At 72.7% G+C, this 24,921-nt stretch overlaps 2 protein-coding genes across 2 annotated transcripts; both read right to left on the bottom strand.

Moving 5' to 3' along the window:
• Positions 1-3,911: 3,911 nt before the first annotated feature.
• On the bottom strand, positions 3,912-7,022 carry LOC133754390 (proline-rich protein 2-like). The gene is made up of 3 exons (XM_062184864.1): positions 6,217-7,022; positions 5,561-6,022; positions 3,912-3,956 (listed from the first exon to the last, which is right to left on the bottom strand). Exons 1-3 carry the CDS (start codon positions 6,802-6,804, stop codon positions 3,912-3,914), a joined length of 1,095 nt encoding a protein of 364 aa, XP_062040848.1. The 5' UTR covers positions 6,805-7,022.
• A 39-nt stretch (positions 7,023-7,061) lies between these two features.
• THOP1 (thimet oligopeptidase 1) lies at positions 7,062-23,446 on the bottom strand. The gene is made up of 13 exons (XM_062184912.1): positions 23,332-23,446; positions 22,294-22,506; positions 21,112-21,260; positions 17,088-17,195; positions 15,386-15,488; positions 12,277-12,440; positions 11,178-11,313; positions 10,040-10,406; positions 9,718-9,919; positions 8,807-8,993; positions 8,595-8,723; positions 8,333-8,469; positions 7,062-7,430 (listed from the first exon to the last, which is right to left on the bottom strand). The coding sequence occupies exons 1-13, from the start codon at positions 23,345-23,347 to the stop codon at positions 7,275-7,277; spliced, it is 2,067 nt and encodes a 688-aa protein (XP_062040896.1). The 5' UTR covers positions 23,348-23,446; the 3' UTR covers positions 7,062-7,274.
• Between the last annotated feature and the right edge of the window lie 1,475 nt (positions 23,447-24,921).

Raw genomic sequence — 24,921 nt, 5'->3', positions numbered from 1 at the left:
CACAGAGGGTGGAGTGCGGCGTGGACGCGGGTCAGGCGGGGAAGGCCAAAGGGTGACAGACGGGCTGTGGCCCCACGCGTGGGGGGGCGGGAGGCAGCCCTTAAAGTGCACACTGGGCTTGGTAGCTCTGCTGTCCTGCATTGAGAAGTGTTATGGGCGCCGCCGCCTGCAGGGCTGCATCGCACGGGGCGCGGGTTCGAGTCCCGGCTGCCCCACTTCCGACCCAGCTCCCTGCTGTGGCCTGGGAAAGCAGTGAGGATGGGGCCAAGTGCGCACCTGCTGGGCGGGGCTGAGCCGCCCCTCCCCCAACCCCTCCCCAGTGCGCACCTGCTGGGCAGGGCCGGGCCGCCCCCTCCCCAGTGAGCACCTGCTGGGCGGGGCCGGGCCGCCCCCTCCCCAGTGCCCACCTGCTGGGCGGGGCCGGGGCCGCCCCCTCCCCAGTGCCCACCTGCTGGGCGGGGCCGGGCCGCCCCCTCCCCAGTGCCCACCTGCTGGGCGGGGCCTGCCGCCCCCTCCCCAGTGCCCACCTGCTGGGCGGGGCCTGCCGCCCCTCCCCCAACCCCACCCCCGTGTGCACCTGCTGGGTGGGGCCAGGCTGCCCCCTCCCCAGTGAGCACCTGGTGGGCAGGGCCGGCCGCCCCCTCCCCAGTGCCCACCTGCTGGGCGGGGCCGGGCGCCCCCCTGACCACCCCGCTGTCCTGACCCTCCAGACCCGCCATCCCCTTGCGGCTCGGCCCAGGAAGCCCCGCGGCACCTCCACCCGCCTCGGGGACCCTGCACACTGCCGCTGGGGGTCTCCTGCGGACCCCAGCCGCGCATGCGCACGCGGGCCCGTGGCCACACGAAGCCTCTGTCGCGTGTCACTCCCGTCGCCCTGGCCCCTGCCGCAGCCGGCCGAGGCCCAGCACGGACTCGGGGCCGCCCAGGCCCGGAAGCGGCCTCAGGCCCCAGACACGAGCCCGGCGCCGCCCCGCCCCCGCCACCGGTCAGACGCCTGCGCATGCGCACTCGGTCGGCCCCGTGGCCCGCCTGGAGGAGCGCTGCATGCCGGGAGGAAGCCGACGCGCGGTGCTCGAGTGCCTGCGCGGTCCGAGACATCCGCGTGCCCATCGGCCACCGCGGCCGGGCGCCAGCGCGCATGCTCCGCCGAGGGCTCCGCGCACGCGCGGGAGGGGGGAGGCTGCTGGCCGCGCCTGGAGCCCGGGGAGCCGGCTCAGGGTCTCGGAGCAGGCGACAGACTGGGCTCAGCAGGGCCGACGGGTTTATTTCCTATGATTTTAGAAACATTTATTTGAAAGGCAGAGTTGCAGAGAGAGGTCTCCCATCTGCTGGTCACTCCCGCGTGGCCGCAACAGCAGGGCTGGGCCAGGCCGAAGCCCGGAGCCGGGGGCTCCACCCGGGTCTCCCACGCAGGTGCAGGGGCCCAGCACTGCGGCCGTCAGCGCGGCTCCCCCAGGCCGCAGCAGGGAGCGGGGTCGGAAGTGGAGCAGCCGGGACTCGAACCCGCGCCCCGTGCGATGCGGCCCCGCAGGCGCCGGCCCGGGGTCAGCCCTTCCTTGCCTGGCCCGGGTGGTACCTGCTGTGGGAGCGCTGTGGCCGCGCTGTGGCCAGGCGCGGGAAGCCGACCTGAACGCCTCCCCCCGCACCGGCGGCCAGCGCAGGGCACCCAGGGGGCACAGCTGGGAGCCCGGGGTTTACCGCGATCGGCGCCCACGCACCCCCGCACGGCTTCCCGCCCTGGGCCCCCCAAGCCCCCCGTGGCACCTTGGTCCCCGGGCCCCCGCGAAGCCGTTCACACCCGCGTGTGGCTCCAGCGGTCAGCCAGACCACCAGTGCTGCGGGGGGTGGAGGCGCCCACGCCGGCCCTCCCAGCGCCGCCGTCCACCCTCGCCTGCAGGGCCGCATCCCACGTGGGCGCCAGTTCCAGTCCCGGCTGCTCCGCTTCCCATCCAGCTCCCTGCTGTGGCCTGGGAGAGCAGTGGACGATGTCCCAAGTCCTGGGCCCCTGCACCCGCATGGGAGACCCGGATGGAGCTCCTGGCTTTGGATTGGCACAGCTCAGGCCGTTGTGGCCACCTGGGGAGTGAACTAGGGATGGAAGGCCTCTCTCTCTCTCTCTCTCTCAAATAAATCAAATCTTAAAAAAATTACAAACAGCTTGGAGGTGAGAGTGAAAGAGAGGGAGGGAGAGAGAGAGGCCTTCAATCTGCTGGGTCACTCCCCAGATGGCTGCCAACAGCCGGGGCTGGGCCAGGCCAAAGCCAGGAGCCGGGAGCTCCATCCGGGTCTCCACGCGGGTGCAGGGGCCCAAGGACTCGGGCCATCGTCCACTGCTCTCCCAGGCCACAGCAGAGAGCTGGATTGGCAGTGGAGCAGCCGGGACTCGAACCGGTGTCCACACGGATGCGGGCGCTGCAGGCGGCGGCTCCACCCACGCTGCGGCAAGGCCGGCCCCTGAGACCTGTGCTTGGCCCAGGGGAAGCTGCGCCCCAAGCCCGCAGGGAACCTCCCTCCCCCCAGCTCCCCTCCCCTCTGCAGGCGCCACTCCCTGCTGTCTGGGGGGGCGGGCCGCTCTGCGGCCACGGCCTCCCCCTGCGGAGACCCAGGCTCCTGGGCGGGCAGAGCTGCAGGGAGAAGAGCCAGGCCGTCTCCAAACCCTACCCCTGCACGCAGACCCCGCCCCTAAAGACCTTACCCTGAAAGACCCCGCCCCCAACTACAGACCCCCACCTCCCGCTTACAGACCCTACCGGATACAGACCCCACCCCCAACTACAGGCCCCACCCCGGTTACAGGCCCCACCCCCAACTACAGGCCCCACCCTGATTACAGGCCCCACCCCCAACTACAGGCCCCACCCCGATTACAGGCCCCACCCCCAACTACAGGCCCCACCCCGATTACAGGCTCCACCCCCAACTACAGGTCCCACCCTGATTACAGGCCCCACCCCCAACTACAGGTCCCACCCTGATTACAGGCCCCACCCTCAACTACAGGCCCCACCCTGGTTACAGGCCCACCCCCAACTACAGGCCCCACCCTGATTACAGGCCCCACTCCACTTGCAGTCGCCCCCACACCATGTGCACCTGCGGTCACACACACGGACACAAACAGTGGCCAGCAAAAGCCAGCACCGGGTCAGCGGTCTCAGTGTCCACGTTAAGGACATGAGCCCTGGGAGGTGGGGGCCCACCCTGAGCTGTGGCCACGCCCCCAGACCCCCGCGGCGGACAGCAGGAGCGGACGCTGTCCAGCCCCGGAGGCTGGCACGGCGTGGGAGAGGCCGTGCACTTGCTGTGTGCAGACCCCCGGGGCAGGCAGAGGCTGGAGGGACCACGCCCAGCGAGGCTGGGGCTGTCTGGGCCTCACCCAACCTCGGCCCCGGACTGTGAAAGCCACTGGCCCCGCGGCCCCCCGGCAGGCTCTGCCCAGTGCCCTGGGGCGCTCAGCCTGCCGGCTGCACCTGCCGCCCAGGTGGACAGGGTCCCTCTGGGCGCTATGCCTTCGTGTTGCTGCCCACGGCAGCGGGCACAGACGCTCCAGGCCCAGGGCTCACCGAGCGCCACGCTCCCTCGGGTGGGCGTGGGGACCCCATGCGCACCCCCGGGCCCCACCCCTTGCACCGGTGCGGACCCCAGTCCCTCGGCGTCGCGGCCCCCGCGTGTGCGTGCAGCTGACCTCCAGGGCTGTGATGCCCGGGCGAGGGGCGCAGGCGGTCAGGCGCTGCTCACCCTCTGGTCCCACTGCTCCGACTCCTCCCCTCAGCGCCCTGCCACCCCCGTCCCGCCCCCCCATGGACTTTAGTCCCTGCCCCCGGCCCACGCCCCCATGGACTCCAGCCTCCGCTGGCCACCCGCAGGAGCGCCCGCTCCAAGTCCCAGCGCCCCCTGCCGGAGGCCGGCGTCTAGGCCGGGCCACGGTGCACCTGCTGCTGCTGCGGGGACGACCCCTGCGGGGCGCAGGGCGCAGGCCCACCCGCAGACCCCCCGCAGGGTCAGTTCCCGGCGGCCGGGCTAATTCTCACGGCCCTGGCCGCACTTCAGAGGTCACCGTGGGAAACAGGTAAGACGACGCAAATCCAGCGTTAGACACGGATGGACAGGCCACTCGCCATTATTTATTAACAACTCGAACGAAAGGGCAGCGCTTCACGCGGCGGATTCTCACGCTTAACCAGTATCACAAAGTGCGTAACCGACTGGTGTATTAATACAGTGTAGTGTGACTCCGACCGCCCCTAAGCCCTGGCCTGCAGCGCCGGCATCCCACAGGGCCGCCGGTTTGAGTCCCGGCTGCTCCACTTCCCAGCCAGCTCCCTGCTATGGCCTGGGAAAGCAGTACAAGATGGCCAAGTCCTTGGGCCCCTGCACCCACGTGGGAGACCCGGATGGAGCTCCTGGCTCCTGGCTTCGGATCAGCCCAGATCCGGCCGTTGTGGCCATTTGGAGAGTGACCCAGCGGATGGAAGACCTCCCTCTCTTTCTCTCTCTCTAACTCTGACTTTCAAAAAAAAAAAAAATTAGCAGCGTGATGAGAGGTCTCCCAGCCGGGGCTGGGCCAGGCGGAAGCCAGGGGCTGGGAGCTCCACCCGGGTCTCCCACGCGGGTGCAGGGCCCAGCACGGAGCCATCGCTGCCTCCCGGGCGACTGCGCTCCAGGCACCGCAGCCTGACCTGGGCACTGTCAGCGCCGGCCCACAGGAGGCCCCTTGTGCAGCGCGGGCTCAGTGGGGGAAGCCGCCGCCGCTGTGCCAGCATCGTCTACGAGCGCTGGTTTGAGTCACTGGGAAAGCCGTGGAGGACGACCCATGACCCAAGTATCTGGAGCTGACCCTGGGTTTGCGAGAGGGGTGGGTGCTTAGCCTGTACCCGGGAGACCCCGAGAAGCTGAAGCTCTAGGGTCCCCATCATGCCCATGGGAGACCTGGATGGAGCTCCGGGCTGCGGGCTCTGTCCTGACCCAGGCCAGGCCCTGAGGCAGGAACCAGCCGATGGGAGGCCCCCCGCCGTGCCTCTGCCTCCTAGATAAATTATAGATAGCCACGTGCCCTTCTCCGGAAGGGGCCTAAGAGGTCGGCACACCTGCCCCCGTGCGGGACCCTCCTGGGGCAACGCCAGGGTGAGGGCTGCCACCTGCTGGGCGCGCCCGGAACTGCGGGCTGCCGCCTCCATCCACCGCGGTCGCTGCCCCTGGGCGCGCACGGAGCGGTGAGTGGACACACACGGAGCACTACACAGCCAGGAACAGGGCCAGGCTCTGACCCCGCGCCCCGCCCAGGGGGAGACGCAGCGGCCACACGCGCGAGGTCCTGGAGCCACAGACACGGCGTGGGTGATGGCAGGGGTGCTGCACCGCGGTCCTGTCCACCCGCCCAGGAGCCGGGCCGACTTCCGCTTCCCTCACCTGCGGGGCCCGTGGGGAGCCGCGCGTGCCCCGGAGAGGCGACCCTGGCGCGCGGCTTGTCCTCAGCCTCTTAGGAGCGGGGTCCCCTCCCGGGTGCTGGCGCCGGCGCAGGCACAGGGCAGCCCGGGTCCACCCCAGGGAGCCAGCCCACAGCCGTGCGGGCGGCGGAAGCCCAGCGCGGGCCGAGGGACACGCGGGGAACAAGCGTCCACAGCAGCGTGATCCACAGCGGCCCCAGGGCGGGACCCCGCTGCCCTCCAGGGGCGGAGCTGCCCTCTGTGGACGTCCACATGGGGGACACAGATGGAGGTTCGGGTCCGGCTCCTGCCCTCTGTGGACGTCCACATGGGGGACACGGATGGAGGTTCGGGTCCGGCTGCTGCCCTCTGTGGACGTCCACGTGGGGGACACAGATGGAGGTTCGGGTCCGGCTGCTGCCCTCTGTGGACGTCCACGTGGGGGACACGGATGGAGGTTCGGGTCCGGCTCCTGCCCTCTGTGGACGTCCACGTGGGGGACACAGATGGAGGTTCGGGTCCGGCTGTCCGCCTGGCCCAGCCCTGGCTGCCGTGGGCGTCTGAGGAGTGGACCAGCGGGTGGACGCTCGCTCTGCCTTTCAGAAAACAAAAAAAATAGGATTTTTTTTTAAATAAAAAAGAAAACGGATCTCCAGTGACAGAGGGTGGGGCGGGGCGGGGGTGTGCGTGCTGGCTGAGTGCGCATGCGTACGTACGCCCGGAACAGCACACGTGTGGCCTAGGCGATCTGAAGCCGCTCGGGTTGGTGAGGACGTCCGTCCGCACTTACCCCTTCCGGGCCTAGGGAGCGTTCCGAGACCCGCCGACGGGGTCTGCAGAGGCGCGGGGTGCGTGGGCGGCGGCTGCGGGCTCCGGCGGGAGGGAACTCGGGCCCGGCCCAGGTTAAAGCCACAGAAACGGGCACCGGAGCCGAGCCGGACCCCAGCGCCCCATCCACAGCCCGCGGGGCCGGGCGTGGGAGACAGGGCGGAGGGCCGGCGGCGTCCGGCGGGCCTGCCGGGCCTCGGGGCAGTGACTGCACAGGACTGAGCGCGGAGGGGACGTGGCCCTGGACGGCAGGGCGGCTCCCAGGAGCTGGCGGCCGTGGGCGAGGGCGGGGGCCTCCTGCCCGTCCTGCTGCACACAGGACCCCCCCCCCCCCCAGGACACCAGCGGGCAGATGTCCCTGGGCCGTGCCGGGCTCGGTCAGCGCGGCCGCAGCCCACCTCTCCCGTGGCCGCACTGGGGACTCCGAGGCCGACTCCCCCGGGATCGAGACCCCCAGGCTCCGGCCAGGCCAGCGTGAGCGGAGCTTCCAGTGGACGCCGGCGGCCGACACGGGGCTCCGAGGCTGCGTCCTGGCGAGCGGCCGGCCCATCGGGGCTGGGGTCACTGGGGACCGCCCCCACCTGCAGGCTCTCTCCCTTCCGCCAGCCGGGGGGAGGGGGTGGAACGTTCCAGAATTACGCCCGGTGATGGCAGCAGGAAACGGGAATGTCCCGGGTAGACCCCCGGCTTCCCCACACCAGGGGCCGAGCGCTCAGGGTCCCGGGCAGGACCGACCCCGAGGGCTGGGCCGGCGTAGGCCACGTGACGCACGTCCCTGCGAGGCGAGCGGGCGGGGGCAAGAACGGCCGGGCGCCTGGGCTTCCGTTTAAAACATTTAATGACCGCGTCGCAAGAACCATCCTGAGAACGGGGTTCCCCAGGGAGGCCCAGCTCCCACCCGGGGACCCCGCAGCCCAGGTCAGGCCCCGGGCGTGGCAGTGGCGAGGGGGGGCTGCGCCGGGCAGGTGCCGCCCCCCGGGCCAGCGGCTAAGGCACCAGGGCGGCGGCGGCCGCGCGGCGTCAGCAGGCGGGGGGCTCGCCGGCCTCCACGCGCAGCCCCTTGCTCAGGAGGAAGGCGTCCTGCGTGGGGTCGCGGCCCAGGAAGAGCTTCAGCATGGCGCTGGCGTCCTCGGAGCCGCCGGGCCTCAGGATACAGCTCCGGTAGTGCATGCCCACCTGCGGGGCGGGCCGGGGCGGGCTGAGCAGGGGCCCGGCGGGGCGGAGCCAGGCACGGGGCGGGAGCGCGGCGGGGGGGGGGAGGGGGGAAGGGGTGGAGCCCTTGCAGAGGTGCGAGCCTGAGCCCTCAGCAGGGCCCCGCCCCTCCCGGGCACTCAGTACGGCCCCGCCCTCCCCGGGCACTCAGTGCGGCCCCGCCCCTCACCTGGCCCTCAGCGCGGCCCCGCCCCTCCCCTGGCCCTCAGCGCGGCCCCGCCCCTCCCCTGGCCCTCAGCGTGGTCCCACCCCTCCCCGGCCCTCAGCACACGAGGCCCCGCCCCTCCCCGGCCCTCAGCGGGCCCCGCCCCTCACCTGGGCCCTCAGTACGGCCCCGCCCTCCCCGGGCACTCAGTGCGGCCCCGCCCCTCACCTGGGCACTCAGCACACGAGGCCCCGCCCCTCCCCGGCCCTCAGCGCGGCCCCGCCCCTCACCTGGGCCCTCAGCGCGGCCCCGCCCCTCCCCGGCCCTCAGCACACGAGGCCCCGCCCCTCCCCGGCCCTCAGCGGGCCCCGCCCCTCACCTGGGCCCTCAGTACGGCCCCGCCCTCCCCGGGCACTCAGTGCGGCCCCGCCCCTCACCTGGCCCTCAGCGCGGCCCCGCCCCTCCCCTGGCCCTCAGCGCGGCCCCGCCCCTCCCCTGGCCCTCAGCGTGGTCCCACCCCTCCCCGGCCCTCAGCACACGAGGCCCCGCCCCTCCCCGGCCCTCAGCGCGGCCCCGCCCCTCCCCGGCCCTCAGCGCGGCCCCGCCCCTCCCCGGCCCTCAGCAGGCCCCGCCCCTCACCTGGGCACTCAGCGCGGCCCCGCCCCTCCCGGCACTCAGCGGGCCCCGCCCCTCCCCGGCACTCAGCGGGCCCGCCCCTCACCTGGGCACTCAGCACGCCCTCCGGCTTGAAGCGGGTGTGGAACATGTCCATGGAGTACACCTCGCTCCACAGGTAGCCGTAGTACTGCGCGTCGTAGCCTCCCGCCAGGTGGCCGAAGGTCGCGGGCATGTTGGTGCCTAGGACGGACGCAGACGGGCTCAGGCCGCGGCCCCGGCCCACCCAGCCGACCAGGCCCGGCAGGCAGGAGACCTGGGCGCACGGTGCCCCTGTGTTCCCGGGCACGGCCGAGGCCCCGCGCTACCTGGCGTGGCGGGGACCCCCAGGATCTCCCGGCAGAGCCGGGCGTACTCCTCAGCTGGGTCTGCGTCCGTCTGTGTGTGCAGGGCCTGGTCCACCTTGGCGAGGACGATCTGGCGCAGGTTGAAGAGCCCTGGGTGGGAGGAAGGAGCGAGGAGCTGGCCTGGCGCCCCCCCCCTCCCGCCGGCCCCGCGCCCCGCCCGCCCCGGGCCGCACCGGTGTTGGCCTGCCGGGACCGGATGAGCTTGTCCAGCAGCTCGGGGGGCAGGGCGTCGCCCGTGCGGTAGTGCTGGGACATGCGCCGCAGCGGCTCCTCCTCCCACACCCAGTTCTCCAGCATCTGCGACGGCGCCTCCACGAAGTCGCGCTCCACGTGGGTCCCGCTGAACATGGCGAACTCGGCCTGCGGGGTCGGCAGGGCTGGGACGCGCTGCACCACCCCCGGCCCCGCTCCCCGGGCACACCCGGGGCAGGTGACACGCTGGGGAAGGGTGGGGAGAGACGTCCCCGTGTGTGCGCTGGACAGCGGGGGTCCCAGGACGCAGACGTGGGGCTGGGGGCTCAGAAACCCGGGTGAGGCCCGGCTTGGCCCTCGAGAACCCACGAGAGGCAAAGTCAGGCCCAGCTGAGGCCGACCCCGGCTCAGCCGCTGCCCGCACTGCGGTGGTCCCGGGAGATGGCTTGGCCCTGTGGAACGCCACTCCCCCGGGGCTGGCGGGGGCTGGCAGGGCTGGGGCTCTGGGCTGGGCTCAGTTCTACGCAGCCGCGGCCCTGGCTCTCATGCCCCCCTCCCGGCTCTGCGGCAGTTGGGGTGGGCTGGACCGGCCCCCCAAGTTCGCAGGCTGCGGTCCCAGCCCCCAGTGCCACAGGTGACCGTGCAGAGAAGCCGAGAAATAACTCGGGGCAGTAGGGTCCCGAGGCCACACGGCGTCCTCTGACGAGACCAGGGCACAGACACAGGGACCGCGCCAGGAGCCGCGGGGAGGAGCCCCTGCGTGCCAGCCAGGGAGCGCGCCCCCGCCCCGCCCCACCTGCGGGACAGAGGAGAAGGGGGGGACGACGGAGTGGGGCCCACAGGGTGGGCGGGGAAGATGGGGCGGGGGCGGGGACGACGGGGCGGCGCCCACCTGCGAGCAGAGCTGGTGCATCACGTGCCCGAACTCGTGGAAGCAGGTCTCCACCTCGCCGTGCTGCAGCAGCGACGGGGCGTCCGGCGTGGGTTTGGTGAAGTTGGCCACCATGGCCGCGATGGCGATCTGCCGGCTCCCGTCCGGCCGCAGGCAGCCCGGCTGCAGGCCGAAGCAGGCCGCGTGCCCGTACTTGCCTTCCCTGGGGGGCGGGGGGGGGTCACCCCGGAGCATCTGACCAGGCCCTGGACAAGGGCTCAGCCCCCGCCCACTCACGAGCCCCGCCCTCGCGCACAGCCATCAGCGCCGCGGCCACGCCCACCTGGGGTAGAGGTCCAGGTAGAACTTGCCGACCAGCTCGCCGGACGCGGCGTCGCGCACGGAGTAGAGCTGCACGTCCTCGTGCCAGGCGGCCGCGCCCTCCTCCAGGCTGAAGCGCAGCCCCAGCAGCTCCTGGTAGATGCCCAGCAGCCCCTGCGTGACCACCTGCACCGGGAAGTACTCCTTGAGCAGGTTCTGGTCCACGCGGTAGCGCGTCTCCTCCACCTGGTTCATGTAGTAGCGCATGTCCCAGGCGTGGATGAGGCCGTCGAAGGGCAGCCCGCGCCGCGCGCACTCGGCCTCCTTCAGCTCCAAGATGACCGCCCGCTCCTGCTCCCCCAGCGGCTTCAGCTTCTGGGCCAGCTCGTCTGCGGAGACAGCAGGGCCGCCTTGCGCACCGCACGGTCCACGGAGGGCTGAGCGCGGAGACCCGGGGGCGGGGGCCGCCCGCACCGCCCAGCAGCCCCGGGGGGCCCGGGACCCCCGCCCCCCACCTCCCAGCAGCCCCGGCCCGAGGCAGAGGCCGCCCCCAGCTCCCAGCAGCCCCGGGGGCCCGGGACCCCCGCCCCCCACCTCCCAGCAGCCCCGGGGGCCGGGACCCCCCACCCCCCACCTCCCAGCAGCCCCAGCCCGAGGCAGAGGCCGCCCCCAGCTCCCAGCAGCCCTGGGGGCCCGGGATCCCCCCGCCCCCCCCAGCTCCCAGCAGCCCCGGGGGCCCGGGACCCCCTGCCCCCCCCCCACCTCCCAGCAGCCCTGGCCCGAGGCAGAGGCCGCCCCCAGCTCCCAGCAGCCCTGGGGCCCGGGATCCCCCGCCCCCCCCAGCTCCCAGCAGCCCTGGCCCGAGGCAGAGGCCGCCCCCAGCTCCCAGCAGCCCTGGGGGCCCGGGACCCCCTCCGCCCCCCCACCACCCCCCAGCGCCCAGCAGCCCCGGGGGTGGGCCGGGCTGTCCTCCTGGCTCCCAAGGCGGCCTGGCTGTGTGCAGAGCCCTAGCTGGGATGCATAACTGTGACGTGAATTACGTCCGCCAGGCCGAGGGAGCCGTCGCGAGGAGTCAGAGTCCCCCTTCCCAGGAGGGAGAACCGGGCATCGGAGGCGATGCAGCAGCCTGGCGCCCCCACGCAGCCCCGGGGAGGGGCTACCTAGGAAGGCGGCCACGGTCTGGCTGGTCTTGGCCATGTTCATCTCCAGGACGTAGTCAGCGTGCGTGCGGAACCCCAGCAGCTTGGACTTCTGCGCCCGCAGGGCCACTAGCTCCTTCAGGATGGCACAGTTCTCCTGTGCCGAGCCAACACCGCCGTCAGCCCGGGCCGTACCCCCCAACACTGCCGTCAGCCCACGGCCGCGCCCCCCGACACCACTGTCAGCCCACGCGGCCGTGCCCCCCACCCAGACCAATGCCCCGGCCCCAGGGCCCAGGCCACCCCACATCTCTGCCCCCGCCCCCTAGTCTCCACACTCCCACTCGCCCTCGTCTCTGCCCCCCCTGCACCCCCACCCCAACTCAGCACCGCTCCCACCCGGACAGCACCAGGAAGGAGTAGAGGGGAGCAGTGTGGCCTGGGGGCCGCCCCCAAGGACTGCCGAGCCCGGCTGCTGTGCGTGGGTCTGGTCCCCGGCGGGGGCTCCCCCGGCACACACGAGGCCCCCCCTCGGAGCCCGACTCGGGGCTTCCACAACGCAGGCGTGCGGAACAGAACCTGCCACACCCCAGGGGGCCCGGGAAAGCCCCTTGGGCTGAAGGGCAGCAGCGCCCACCCTGCAGGCCCTAAGGGGAGTCGCCGGCCGAGCCCCTGCGGACCACGGACCTCAGCGCACCCCTTCCCTGCCTCAGGCCTGGGGGCCAGAGCGGGGCTGACGGCCGAGGACGCGGACTGCACGGGCACGGCTCCACGGTGCCGGCGAGCGCGGCCTGGCCGGCCTGGCTGAGGACAGTCGGGGACATGTCCCCAGCGACAGTGAGCTGGGCACCCGCCCCGTCCCCGGCCAGCAGCACCCGCACGTGTCATGGGGGGACCCGGGGGGCCCTCGACTGTGCGACGCCAACGGTGGCTCTGTGGGGTGGGGGTGGGGGACGGACCCCGGCCAGGCTCAGTGGACCTCAGGGCCACTCAGACCGCAGCTGAGGTAGGGCGGGGGCAGGGCAGCGGGGGCGGGGCAGGGACATGGGCTGGGGCAGCGTGGGACCGGGCAGCGCCGGGGCGGGGCAGGAACCCGGGCTCGGGGCGGGGCAGCGCCCACCTCCTTGCAGCGGCAGTTGAAGGCGGCCTCCACCTTCCTGCGGGTCTCGGGCACGTGGCACTTCTTCAGCAGGGGGAAGTAGTGCGGGTACTTGAGCGTGACCTTCAGCCGCCCCCGTCCTCGGGTCTTCTCCAGGGAGCTCAGGAAGTCCTCGGGGAGCCCGCCTGCGGGACACCAGGGCGGACGTCAGGCCCAGCCAGCCCCGGCGGTGCGGGTCAGAGGGGAGCGGGGGGCACCGCACGTGAGCTCGCAGGGAGCCTCCCGGGTAAACAGGACGGCAAAAGACCAAACGGCTATGGGGGAGTGGAGGCCGTGGGCTCCCCTGAGGACAGAGTGTGTTTCTGCGCTACTAACCGTGACCCAAGCCCAGGCCCACCGTGCGCCCCCGGCCCTGCCGCCTTGGCGCTTGCCCGGTCGGTAGCACCACCCACCCTGCCTGCCGGCACCTTCCGTGGCTGGGCAGCGCCTGGTCCCCCACCCTCCCAGAGACACGGCCACAGGCAGACAGCAGAGCCCCACGTCCTGGCCGAGGCCACCGTGGCTCTGGTGCCAGCTCGGCTTGTCACGCGGTGAAGGCGAGAGGGACAAGGTGGGCTGAGACCGAGAGGCCAGCCTGGGCACGGGAGCTCAGGGACTCCTGGGAGGGGTCTCCCACTGGCCAAGGCCCGCCCGGCACCCCGTGCCCCCCCGCCCCAGTGTGGGCTGGACAAAGCTTAGCTCAGACACTGACTGGGACCCGTGCACCAGGAGGCAGGGCCGGCCCCTGCACTCCGGCAGCCAGGCGGTCCCTGCTCCTGTACCACAACAGGAATTCGCAGAGGCCGCGTCCCACACCACGGGCTGGGTCCAGACCCCAGCTTCCTGTAACAGGTGCCGGGCCAACAGCGATGGCTGTATCTGGGTCCCTGCCGCCCACAGGGGGACCGGGATGGAGCTCTCGGCTCCTGGCCTCAGCCAGGCCCAGCCCTGCGGCAGGCGTACCGGAGACCCCTTCCTCTGACCCTCAGACGTACACGTAAACACATGTGTGTCCATGTGCACGTACATACATACACACACACACACACGTGTATGAAGAGGCAGTGAGGCAGTGCTTGGAGGCCTGGACTAGAACTGAAGGTTTTCACAGGTCACGCTCAGGGATCTGTGTGTATGGACAGAAACGCACGCGTGTGCACGCGTGTGCGGGACATGCTGCCCCCGCAGGCGCTCCCTCCACTCAGGCCAGGGCCTATCGGATCATCTCACCGCAGACCGAACACGCACGGCACCCATCAAGCCCCAGCAGCGCGGCCGACACCGCACACCCAGAGCAGCGCCGGCTCCTGGGGGCGGCTGGGGGCTGCCGCCGTCACCGCCCCGGGACAAGGGCCAAGTGCACAGTTCCAGGTGCGGTTTCAGCCGAGCGCCGACCGCTTCCCCGCCACCGTGGAGTGGGAAGAGCTCCGTGGAGCCGCGCACGGCCCGACCCCAGCCCCCCTGCTGCTGCCCCTGCTCCGCTGGGGCCGACTCTGGGTCGCTGGACCTCGGCTCTCCCCAGGGAAAAACATGGCAACAGCGCAGCTTCTAAAGCGCCCCTCGGGAGCCGCAAGCCGAGTGTTCCCGGGTGCTGGGCCGCCAACGCCTCCGCCCGCGGCTCCCCAGCCCCGGGCTCCCCGGGCCCCGCCCCCGTACCCCGCTCCTCCTGGGTGAAGGTCCGCCCCGGCCCCGGCCCAGTACCCAGCTCCTCAGGTGAAGGCCCGCCCCCGGCCCCGCCCCCGTACCCAGCTCCTCCTGGGTGAAGGTCTGCCCCCGGCCCCGCCCCGGACCCAGCTCCTCCTGGATGAAGGTCCGCCCCCGGCCCCGCCCCCGGCCCCAGCTCCTCCTGGGTGAAGGTCCGCCCCCGGCCCCGCCCCCGTACCCAGCTCCTCCTGGGTGAAGGTCCGCCCCCGGCCCCGCCCCCGCCCCCAGCTCCTCAGGTGAAGGTCCGCCCCCGGCCCCGCCCCCGTACCCAGCTCCTCCTGGGTGAAGGTCCGCTCCCGGCCCCGCCCCGGCCCCGCCCCCGCCCCCAGCTCCTCAGGTGAAGGTCCGCCCCGGCCCCGCCCCCGTACCCAGCTCCTCCTGGGTGAAGGTCCGCCCCCGGCCCCGCCCCCGTACCCAGCTCCTCCAGGGTGAAGGTCCGCCCCCGGCCCCGCCCCCGTACCCAGCTCCTCCAGGGTGAAGGTCCGCCCCGGCCCCGGCCCAGTACCCAGCTCCTCCTGGGTGAAGGCCCGCCCCGGCCCCGCCCCGGACCCAGCTCCTCCAGGGTGAAGGTCCGCCCCGGCCCCGGCCCAGTACCCAGCTCCTCAGGTGAAGGTCCGCCCCGGCCCCGCCCCGGACCCAGCTCCTCCTGGGTGAAGGTCCGCCCCGGCCCCGGCCCAGTACCCAGCTCCTCAGGTGAAGGCCCGCCCCGGCCCCGCCCCGGACCCAGCTCCTCAGGTGAAGGTCCGCCCCCGGCCCCGCCCCCGTACCCAGCTCCTCCAGGGTGAAGGTCCGCCCCCGGCCCCGCCCCCGTACCCAGCTCCTCCAGGGTGAAGGTCCGCCCCGGCCCCGGCCCAGTACCCAGCTCCTCCTGGGTGAAGGCCCGCCCCGGCCCCGCCCCGGACCCAGCTCCTCCTGGGTGAAGGTCCGCCCCCGGCCCCGGGCCCCGCCCCCGCTCCTCCTGAGTGAAGGTCCGCCCCCGCCCCAGACCCCCTCCCCAGCTCCTCAGGTGAAGGCCCGCCCCGGCCCCGCCCCGTACCCAGCTCCTCCTGGGTGAAGGTCCGCCCCCGGCCCCGCCCCAGCCCTGCCCCCGCTCCTCTTGGGTGAAGGTCCGCCCCGGCCCCGGCCCCGCCCCCGTACCCAGCTCCTCAGGTGAAGGCCCGCCCCGGCCCCGGCCCCAGCTCCTCAGGTGAAGGCCCGCCCCCGGCCCCAGCTCCTCAGGTGAAGGTCCGCCCCCGGCCCCGGCCCCGCCCCCGGCCCCAGCTCCTCAGGTGAAGGCCCGCCCCCGGCCCCGCCCCCGGCCCAGCTCCTCAGGTGAAGGCCCGCCCCCGGCCCCGCCCAGGCCCCGCCCCCGCTCCTCCTGGGTGAAGGTCCGGCCCCGCCCCCGTACCCAGCTCCTCGCGGGTGAAGGGCAGGAAGGTGGTGTCCTCGTTCAGGTTCTTGTTGAAGTCGATGCACAGCAGGCTCAGCTTCTTCTTGATGCTCTTGATTTTCTGGGGGAAGGGGGCAGTGAGGCGAGGGCCCCCTCGGCGGGGGCGACTCCTGCTCCCGGGCCGCGGGCAGGGCGCAGGGCCGACCGAGCTGACCAGGAGGAAGGCAGGAGAGAAAGCCCGATCCACACCGGAGGCTGGCAGGCTGTCCGGCCGGCTCGAACCTGACCCCCAGGAGCCTCCTGCCCACCGAGCCGGGGCCTTGGCAGCCCCGGGCCACGTCCTCCGCCGTGGGCGCCCCGGCCAGGCGCCCTGAACTCTCCGTAAACCGGCATCCTGCACCTGACGGAGCCGCACCAGAAACAGCTGAAACCAGGGGGCAGCTCCGGCCGTTGTGGCCATCTGGGGAGTGACCCAGCGGATGGAAGACCTCTCTCCCTCTCTCTCTGCCTCTCCTCTCTCTGTGTAATTCTTTCAAATAATATATAGATAAATCTTTAAACAAACAAACAAAATGAACGTGGGCTCAGTAGCGGATCCCAGGGCGTGGCACCCCCACTCCCACCCCCAAGGTGGCTTCAGTGACAAACGCCACCGCTCCTCAGCCCCGGGGCGGGGCATGGGGGCGCCACCGACCTGCACGGCCTCCGCGCCAGGTCCCACAGCAGCCGCCCTGGGCCCTGGACTGCGGCCGGCCCTCGGGTTTGACAGCTGGGGCCCTGCTGAGCCCCGGGGGCGTAGGGGTGGCGACGCTGCTTCTGCCTGCACCCCCGCCCCCGTCTAGCTGGCGCCCACCTCCCCTCGGCCGCAGGGAGCTTGCCCCAATCACCAGGCAGGCAGACAACCTGGGGCCGCAGGCCGGGAGCTGGGAAGCGACCCCAGCAGCCGGCAGATCCCGCCCGCTGCTGCTTCCACGGGAACCACTAGGGGCTCGCGGCACGTCCCAGCCTCCGTGGGCGTCCCAGCCTCCGTGGGCGCTCCCCGCCGGCCAGCGCGCCACACCCATCCTCAGCTTCCCAACACCCTCACTCCACAGCCCAGCTCCACCGTCGGGCAACCCCCAGGCCCGCGCTGGCCCAGGGACAGGTGAGAGGCGGCGGCTCCCCCGTGCCCTGTCCCAGCACTGCCGGCTGACTCCGCCCATCGGAGCCGGCCCCGCCCCTCCGCTCCTCACACAGAACCGCGTGGGCGGGGCCTGCCGGGAGGGGCTCCGGGAGGGGCCGTGCCGCCCACCACTGGGACCAGGGCCCGCAGGGAGGCCGCTGGGCACAGCACCAGACCAGGGGTATGCGGCTCCGCCCTGCTCCCGGGGGCTCGGGCTCAGGCTCACGAGGGCCGAGGGGCCGTGCGGAGGGAGAGGACACGGGCAGTGTCCCCACAGCTGTCACGGGCCTGGCAGGCTGCAGCCACACAGGTGGGTGGGGGCCGCACACTGGCCCAGGGCCCCGTCCCGCTGCAGGCCCCGGGGACGGGGCGCCGAGGGGACAAGTCTGGCAGGCGCCGAGCGGCCAGGCCCCAGGGAGAGCGGAGCAAACACACAGACTGCCACGCGCCGCGCAGGGCCCCACGGACGCGGTCACCCTCCCCAGCCCCAGCCGGAAGCCGTGGGGACGGAGGCCTGTCACCCGCGGGGAGCCCGAGGCAGGCCGGGCGCACACTCACCTCCTGGGTCTCCTCAGGCAGGTGCAGCCCGTTCCTCCGGCCCAGCTTGATGAGGCGCTCCAGGTAGCGCGCCGCCTCGGGCCGCAGCGAACCCTCGGGAACCTTCTCCTGCGGCCACGCAGACGGGGCTCTGAGACGGGGCCGGGCCGGGGGTGGGGGCAGGGGGCAGAGGGCGGGGGGCGGGGGGGGGAAGGGGGGGCAGGGGGCGGGCAGCGAACCCTCGCGAACCTTCTCCTGCGGCCACGCAGACCGTGCTATGAGACTGGGGCGGGGGCGGGGGCAGAGGGCGGGGGGGGGGGGGCGGGAGGCTGGGGGGGCCGGGGGCCGCTCAGGGCGCACCCCCCACGCGGCCGCCCACGGCACCTGCCCCGGGCACGAGGGTGGGGAGCCCCTGGGCCACGCGGTCACTCTGGCTGTGCGCCGCACTGCCGGGGCGGGCCGGGCGGAGCGCGTCACCGCTCAGCTCGGGAGCGGGCAGCCGGGCCCTGAGCGCAGGCGCGGGACTTGGAGCGCCCCGGAACCAGGTATTCGGGGAGTAAATCAGCAGGTGGGAGGTCTGCCCCTCTCCTCGCGAATCAGTCGTTAAGAATGGGACTTCTGGGGTGGGCGCCTGGCCTGGGGGCCCCTGGAGACGGCCCGGGCCCGCTCTGCAGCCTGGGCACCGCGCGGGGACGTGGGTGGAGCCCCCGGCTCCCAGCGCCCACTGGGGAGGGCGTCTGGGCAGGGCACCAGCAACGGGAATTTGGTCTAACTCCCAAATAAGAAAAATACGTAAATAAAAATTGGTTATGTTTTTTTCTGAAACCTGTCAGGCCGGCGTGTGGCGCGGTGGGTGAAGCTGCCCCCTGCGGCGCCAGCATGGGGGGGGGCAGCTCCCGTCCCGCTGCTCCACGTCCCATCCACGTCCCATCCGGCCCCCTGCCGACGCCTCGGGGAAGCAGCTGGGGCAGCCAGGCACTGGGCGCCCACACGGGAGGCAGGGGAGAAGCCCCCGGCTCCAGCTTCGGACCAGCCCAGCCCTGGGGAGCCATCTGGGGAGTGGGCCAGCGGATGGAGACCTCTCCCCTCCTGCCCCCAACTCTGCCTTCCAGACACACGGATCCTTTCAAGCAGAAGTGGACACGGAGGGACAGACCTTCCATCCGCTGGCTCACTACCCAGTGCCACAATGGCCAGGCCAGCCTAGGCCAAAGCCAGGAGCCGGGAGCTCCGTGGCCAGCAGGGCCCAGCTCTCGGGCCGTCACTGCTGCTTTCCCGGGTCCGTCACAGGCAGCGGATCGGAAGCAGAGCAGCGCGACTGGAACCCACGCTCATGTGGGACCTCGGCGTCTCCGGCGGCCTCACCCTGCTGTGCCCCAGCGCCGGCCCCGGGGAAAACTGTTGTCCCAGGCCATGGCCCACCCACCGGGGACCCAAAGCCGGCACATGGACGCCTGGGGCCCACGGCACAGGAGGGGTGAGGGAGACGCGTCCGGCTGCAGAGCTGCCAGTCACATCAAGGCCCCACGGCGCTGACGCACCGGGGAGGCCGGGGCTGACCAGGGCCACCCCACACAGGCTCCTCTCACTATGTGTGAGAACCCCCAGGAGCCCAGGCCCCCCCCCATATGTGTGAGAGCCCCCAGGAGCCCAGGGCCCCCCCCGTGTGTGTGAGAGCCCCCAGGAGCCCAGGCCCCCCCCCCCCCCGTGTGTGTGCGAGAGCCCCCAGGAGCCCAGGGCCCCCCCCGTGTGTGTGTGAGAGCCCCCAGGAGCCCAGGGCCCCCAGTGTGTGTGAGAGCCCCCAGGAGCCCAGGGCCCCCCCCATGTGTGAGAGCCCCCAGGAGCCCAGGGCCCCCCCCATGTGTGAGAGCCCCCAGGAGCCCAGGGCCCCCCGTGTGTGTGTGAGAGCCCCCAGGAGCCCAGGGCCCCCCCCCGTGTGTGTGAGAGCCCCCAGGAGCCCAGGGCCCCCCGTGTGTGTGAGAGCCCCCAGGAGCCCAGGGCCCCCCCCCGTGTGTGTGTGAGAGCCCCCAGGAGCCCAGGGCCCCCCTGTGTGTGTGTGAGAGCCCCCAGGAGCCCAGGGCCCCCCCCGTGTGTGTGTGAGAGCCCCCAGGAGCCCAGGGCCCCCCCCGTGTGTGTGCGAGAGCCCCCAGGAGCCCAGGGCCCCCAGTGTGTGTGAGAGCCCCCAGGAGCCCAGGGCCCCCCCCATGTGTGAGAGCCCCCAGGAGCCCAGGGCCCCCCGTGTGTGTGTGAGAGCCCCCAGGAGCCCAGGGCCCCCCCCGTGTGTGTGAGAGCCCCCAGGAGCCCAGGGCCCCCCCCCGTGTGTGTGTGAGAGCCCCCAGGAGCCCAGGGCCCCCCCGTGTGTGTGTGAGAGCCCCCAGGAGCCCAGGGCCCCCCCCCCCGTGTGTGTGCGAGAGCCCCCAGGAGCCCAGGGCCCCCCCCGTGTGTGTGCGAGAGCCCCCAGGAGCCCAGGGCCCCCAGTGTGTGTGAGAGCCCCCAGGAGCCCAGGGCCCCCCCCCCCGTGTGAGAGCCCCCAGGAGCCCAGGGCCCCCCCCCGTGTGTGTGTGAGAGCCCCCAGGAGCCCAGGGCACCACCGTGTGAGAGCCCCCAGGAGCCCAGGGCCCCCCCCATGTGTGTGTGAGAGCCCCCAGGAGCCCAGGGCCCCCAGTGTGTGTGAGAGCCCCCAGGAGCCCAGGGCCCCCCCCGTGTGTGTGAGAGCCCCCAGGAGCCCAGGGCCCCCCCCGTGTGAGAGCCCCCAGGAGCCCAGGGACCCCCCATGTGTGTGTGAGAGCCCCCAGGAGCCCAGGGCCCCCCCCATGTGTGTGTGAGAGCCCCCAGGAGCCCAGGGCCCCCCCGTGTGTGTGAGCCCCCAGGAGCCCAGGGCACCACCGTGTGAGAGCCCCCAGGAGCCCAGGGCCCCCCGTGTGTGTGTGAGAGCCCCCAGGAGCCCAGGGCCCCCCGTGTGTGTGAGAGCCCCCAGGAGCCCAGGGCCCCCCCCGTGTGAGAGCCCCCAGGAGCCCAGGGCCCCCCCCCGTGTGTGTGTGAGAGCCCCCAGGAGCCCAGGGCCCCCCCGTGTGTGTGTGAGAGCCCCCAGGAGCCCAGGGCCCCCCCCCGTGTGTGTGTGAGAGCCCCCAGGAGCCCAGGGCCCCCCCCCCCGTGTGTGTGAGAGCCCCCAGGAGCCCAGGGCCCCCAGTGTGTGTGAGAGCCCCCAGGAGCCCAGGGCCCCCCGTGTGTGTGAGAGCCCCCAGGAGCCCAGGGCCCCCCATGTGTGTGTGAGAGCCCCCAGGAGCCCAGGGCCCCCCGTGTGTGTGAGCCCCCAGGAGCCCAGGGCCCCCCCCGTGTGTGTGTGAGAGCCCCCAGGAGCCCAGGGCCCCCCCCGTGTGTGTGAGAGCCCCCAGGAGCCCAGGGCCCCCCCCGTGTGTGTGTGAGAGCCCCCAGGAGCCCAGGGCCCCCCGTGTGTGTGAGAGCCCCCAGGAGCCCAGGGCCCCCCGTGTGTGTGAGAGCCCCCAGGAGCCCAGGCCCATCCCCCCGTTAGAGATCCCAGCAGGCCCAGCGTCACCCCCCTCTCCCCCCCCGCCCCGTCGGTCTCTGTCACTCTCTAAGGCTGCTGGGAGGGGCCGGCATTGGGGCACAGCAGGCTAAGCCCCACCGGCGCCGTCGGCACCCGTGTCAGAGCGTCGGGTCCAGCACAGACCCCTGCTAAGGTGCCTGGGAGGCAGCCGGTGGGGGGCTGAGGACTGGGGGGGCCCTGGGCCGTCCCTGTCACCCACTGGGGACCCAGACAGAGCTCCGGGCTCCCGGCCGCCCCGGCCGCTCTGCCTTCCCAATAAAGAAATAAACCTGGAAACAGCTCCATCCCGCGTGCTGGCAGCCCCCGCCGCGCCCCCCCCCACCTGCAGCCACACAGTTGTGGCCCCCCCACCTGCAGCCACACGATCCTCCCCCCCTCACCCGCAGCCACACGCCCCCCACCTGCAGCCACAAGGTCCTCCCACCCCCCGCAGCCACAAGCCCCCGCAGCCACGCCCCCCGCAGCCACGCCCCCCACCTGCAGCCACACGATCCTCTGGTACACGTCCTGCCTCATGCTCATCTCCACGTCGAACTCCGACAGCTGCTTGTCGGCCTGCGTGCTGGCCGCCCGGATGTCCTTGCAGGGGGACACGTGCTGGGGGAAGTCGAGGAGGTTCCTCTGAACTACAGCGGGCGCGAGAACCGACACGGGCGTGAAGACCTGCCCGCCGGGGCTGCCCGCCGACCCCCGCCGGCCGCCCGCGTCTGCCCTCACGGGCCACGGCGGAGCCGGCAGAACGGGCCGATGAGACTCGCGGGAAGCACGCCGCAGCTGCGGTCACACCTGCCGTGCGGGGTGCACGGACGCCGGGGCCGGCGCTGTGGCACAGCGGCTAAAGCCCCGGCCTGCGGTGCTGGCGTCCCACATGGGTGCCGGTTCCAGTCCCGGCTGCTCCACTTCCCATCCAGCTCCCTGCTGTGGCCTGGGGAAGCAGTGGACGATGGCCCAAGTGCTGGGGCCCTGCACCTGTGTGGGAGACCCGGGTGGAGCTCCTGGCTCTGTACTGGCGCAGCTCCGGCCATTGTGGCCATCTGGGGAGTGACCCAGCGGATGGGAGACCTCTCTCTCTCTCTCCCACTCCCTCTCCCTCTCTCTCTTCCTTTCAGACAAAGGAGTAAATCTTTCAAACAACCAGAACAGATCAGCGAGGATCTCCAGGCCACTTCCTCTGCCCACGGAGAGCGTGGGTGGCTACAAAAGCCCGATGTCCAACAGAGCCGCCTGCGAGCAGGAGGCCAAGCTCAGCGGGGTGCGGGCAGCGCCCCCGTGCACAGCGGCTGGAGGGGGCACAAACCCTCCCCACGCGACACAGCCCTGACACCCGCACGGTGTGGGGCTCCAGGGACAGGCAGCGTCCAGAGCGGGAGAACCCAGAGACCGGCCAGGGGCGGGGGTGACGCTCCCCCGGACGGCTGCTCGTAGGGAGCGACGGAACGTTCTGGAATGAGTGGCAGTGGCCGCACAACCCTGCAGACACGTCGGGCACCACCGACACGCACCGGGTGCCCAGCACGCACGCTCCCTCCACCTGGGACCCGGGACGCCCCGGCGGCCGGCACCTGCTCCTCGCTGGGAGGCCAGGGGGTCTCGCGCAGCCCGGACCCCTCGCTCGCGGCCGCAGACCCCCGGCCCCGCCCCTCGCGACCTCTGGCTCACCTGTGTAGGTCACCTCCACGTCGGCCAGCGCCTTGAGCGTGCTCTCGTAGCACACGTCCTCGTAGGACTGCGCGCCCACCTGGTCGTACACGCGCTTGGTCTGCGCCATCAGCGCCTTGGTGAGCTCGGCGATCTGCTGCGCGCTCAGGTCCCAGCGCAGCGAGTCCACGGGGGCGCTCGGAGCCGCGGCCGCCGGGCCGTCGCCCGCGCACGCTGCGCGCGGGGGCGAGAGGCGCTGTCAGAACCGGGGCCGCGCGTGGCTCTGCCCGCGTCCGCCAGGGGCACCGGGCGCCGGCGGCCAGCGACTCAGCGGCACGTCCTGCGGTGCCCAGGACGGCGCCGCCCCGGGCGTTCCCAGCCGGGAGCGCAGAGCCGCGCGGCGCGGTCAGCCCCGGGCTCGCCGAGGGCTCAGGGCCCCCTCCGCCGCTCAGCCCGTGCAGCTCAGCGAGGCGCGCGGTGGAGCTGGGGTCCCAGGCAGCGCCCAGACAGGGGCGCGCCAGGGGAGCCCTTCCACCGGGGGCCCTGGGGGCCGTGGGAACCTCCTCCTGGCGGGGCCGGGCGCGCTCGGCCGCATTCCTGGCGCCTCTAATTATCGCCATCGGCCTCCGGTAATGACCGCCCTGGCCGGCACGGGTGGGCGAAGGCCCCGGGGGGACCACGGGGGGGGGCAGGTTCCCAGGAGGCGCCAACTCGCTCCTAGGAGCGCAGGGCAGGGGTCTCACACGGGTCCCCAGCACCCGAGGGCCCGCTGCCTCCGGGAAGCCTCCCGGGACCACCACTCCTCCCTGCGACCCCCACCCCGGACCCCCGGCCCGCCCCGGGGCCCGGCTCGCGCGGGGGGCGCCTGATTAAGCTTGTGAGTGAATGAAGCGCTGGAAAGCTGGCTCATCCATTCCGAGGCGAGGGGGCGGGGCCTCCCGCCGCGACCCCAGCCCCGGGCCGCGGGGGCACGCGGGGGTCAGTCTGCCCCGACCGCAGGCCGGAGCCGCGATCCCGGGGGGCAGCAGGGGACGCCCGGGTCTGGGGAGCGGCCGGTACCTGCCGGGGGCTTCATTTCGGGCGGGTCCGCGCCGACGGCCCCCTCCCTTCGCCGCGTCCGTGAACAGCCGCCGGTCACCTCCGGGTCCAGCCGCTGCCCGCAGACCGACGCGCCCGCCGCCCGCGCGCCCGGGGCATGCTGGGAGAGCGCGTGCGCAGGAGGGCGGGGCGCACGCGCGCCGGAGGCCCGCCCACTCCGCGGGGCCGGGCCTCCTGGCGCACTCTGCGCACGCGCAGCAGCCCTCCCGGCGAGCTATTGGTTCTCCCCGGCGTGTGGGCGGGGCCTCGGGCCGCCCCGCCCCGCCTGGAGGACGGGGATGCGCGTTTCCATGGGAACCGCACACAACTCGCGCTTCCGGCTTCTCCCGCCGAGCTCCGCCCAGCTGCGGGCGCGCGCGTGGACGTGCTCGCTGGGGACACGCGTGTCCTCCCTCGCGGCGCACAAGTTTTATTTGGCGGCCTGTATTTTGCGAGGCCTGCAGCTTGTTAGTAATTGGCTTTTCCAAGAACTTTTCAAAGACCGCGTGGGTATGAGTTCCAATGTTTTGTGCATCGGGGTAAACTTGTAATTCCGCTTCCCACGCACCAACTTAGGAGGTCTCGGCAGGGCAGGCGCCCCGTGTGTCCGCGGAGTGTGGTTCAAAGTCCCGACTGAGAAAGACGGCCAACAGGGCGCAGGTGCACGGCCCCCCACAGGCATTTCCGGACCGGCGGGCTGCCCGGCCACCCAGGCTGGCCTGTAAAAACTAGACATCGAGGGCCGGCGCTGCGGGTGAACGCCCGGCCTGCGGGGCCGGCATCCCACGGGGGCGCGGGTTCGAGTCCCGGCTGCTCCACTTCCGGTCCCACTCTCTGCTGTGGCCTGGGAAAGCAGTGGATGATGGCCCCTGCACCTGCATGGGGGACCCGGATGGAGCTCCTGGCTCCTGGCTTCTGCCTGGCCCAGCCCTGGCTGTGCGGCCAATGGGGAGTGACCCTGGGATGGAAGACCCCTCTCTAACTCCGACTTTCAAATAAATCAATAAACTTTTAATATATACATGTATATACACACACATTGAACGCCTACAACACTGGGGGGGGGATCATTAGAATTAAACTCACAACACCAAAGAAAACCTCGCCCTTTTGTTAAAAGATTGATTTGCAGAGTTACGGGGGGGGGGGGCACAGGGCTCCCACCCGCCGGCTCACTCCCCAACGCTCACAGCAGCCAGGGCTGGGCCAGGCCGCAGCCGGGAGCTGGGAACTTCTCCCCCCTGCCCGCCTGTGCCACCGCCGCGGCCTCCCAGGATTGGAAGTGGAGCCGCCGGGACTCGAACCGGGGTCCACACCGGGTGCCGGCACCGCAGGCCGGAGCCTCACCCACGAGGCCGCAAGGCTCGGCCTCTTCGGTCTCAGCGAGCTACATCACATCTCCCTGGGCACCGACGGTGCGCGCGTCCTGACGGGGACAGCGCCGGGGAGCCTCCGGCAACACCGCCGACCCCGGCCACCCGTCCAAAGGGGCCCCAGGGTTGAACACCGCCGGCCCCCGCCCCGTCCGGGGGCCCCGGGGTGGAACACCGCCGGCCCCCGCCCCGTCCGGGG

This window comes from Lepus europaeus, unplaced genomic scaffold (assembly GCF_033115175.1).
Source record: "Lepus europaeus isolate LE1 unplaced genomic scaffold, mLepTim1.pri SCAFFOLD_105, whole genome shotgun sequence".
NCBI classification, from domain to species: Eukaryota; Metazoa; Chordata; class Mammalia; order Lagomorpha; family Leporidae; genus Lepus; species Lepus europaeus.
The sequence above is the reverse complement of the archived record's forward strand: the minus strand, read 5'-3'. Positions and strand labels throughout refer to the sequence as shown.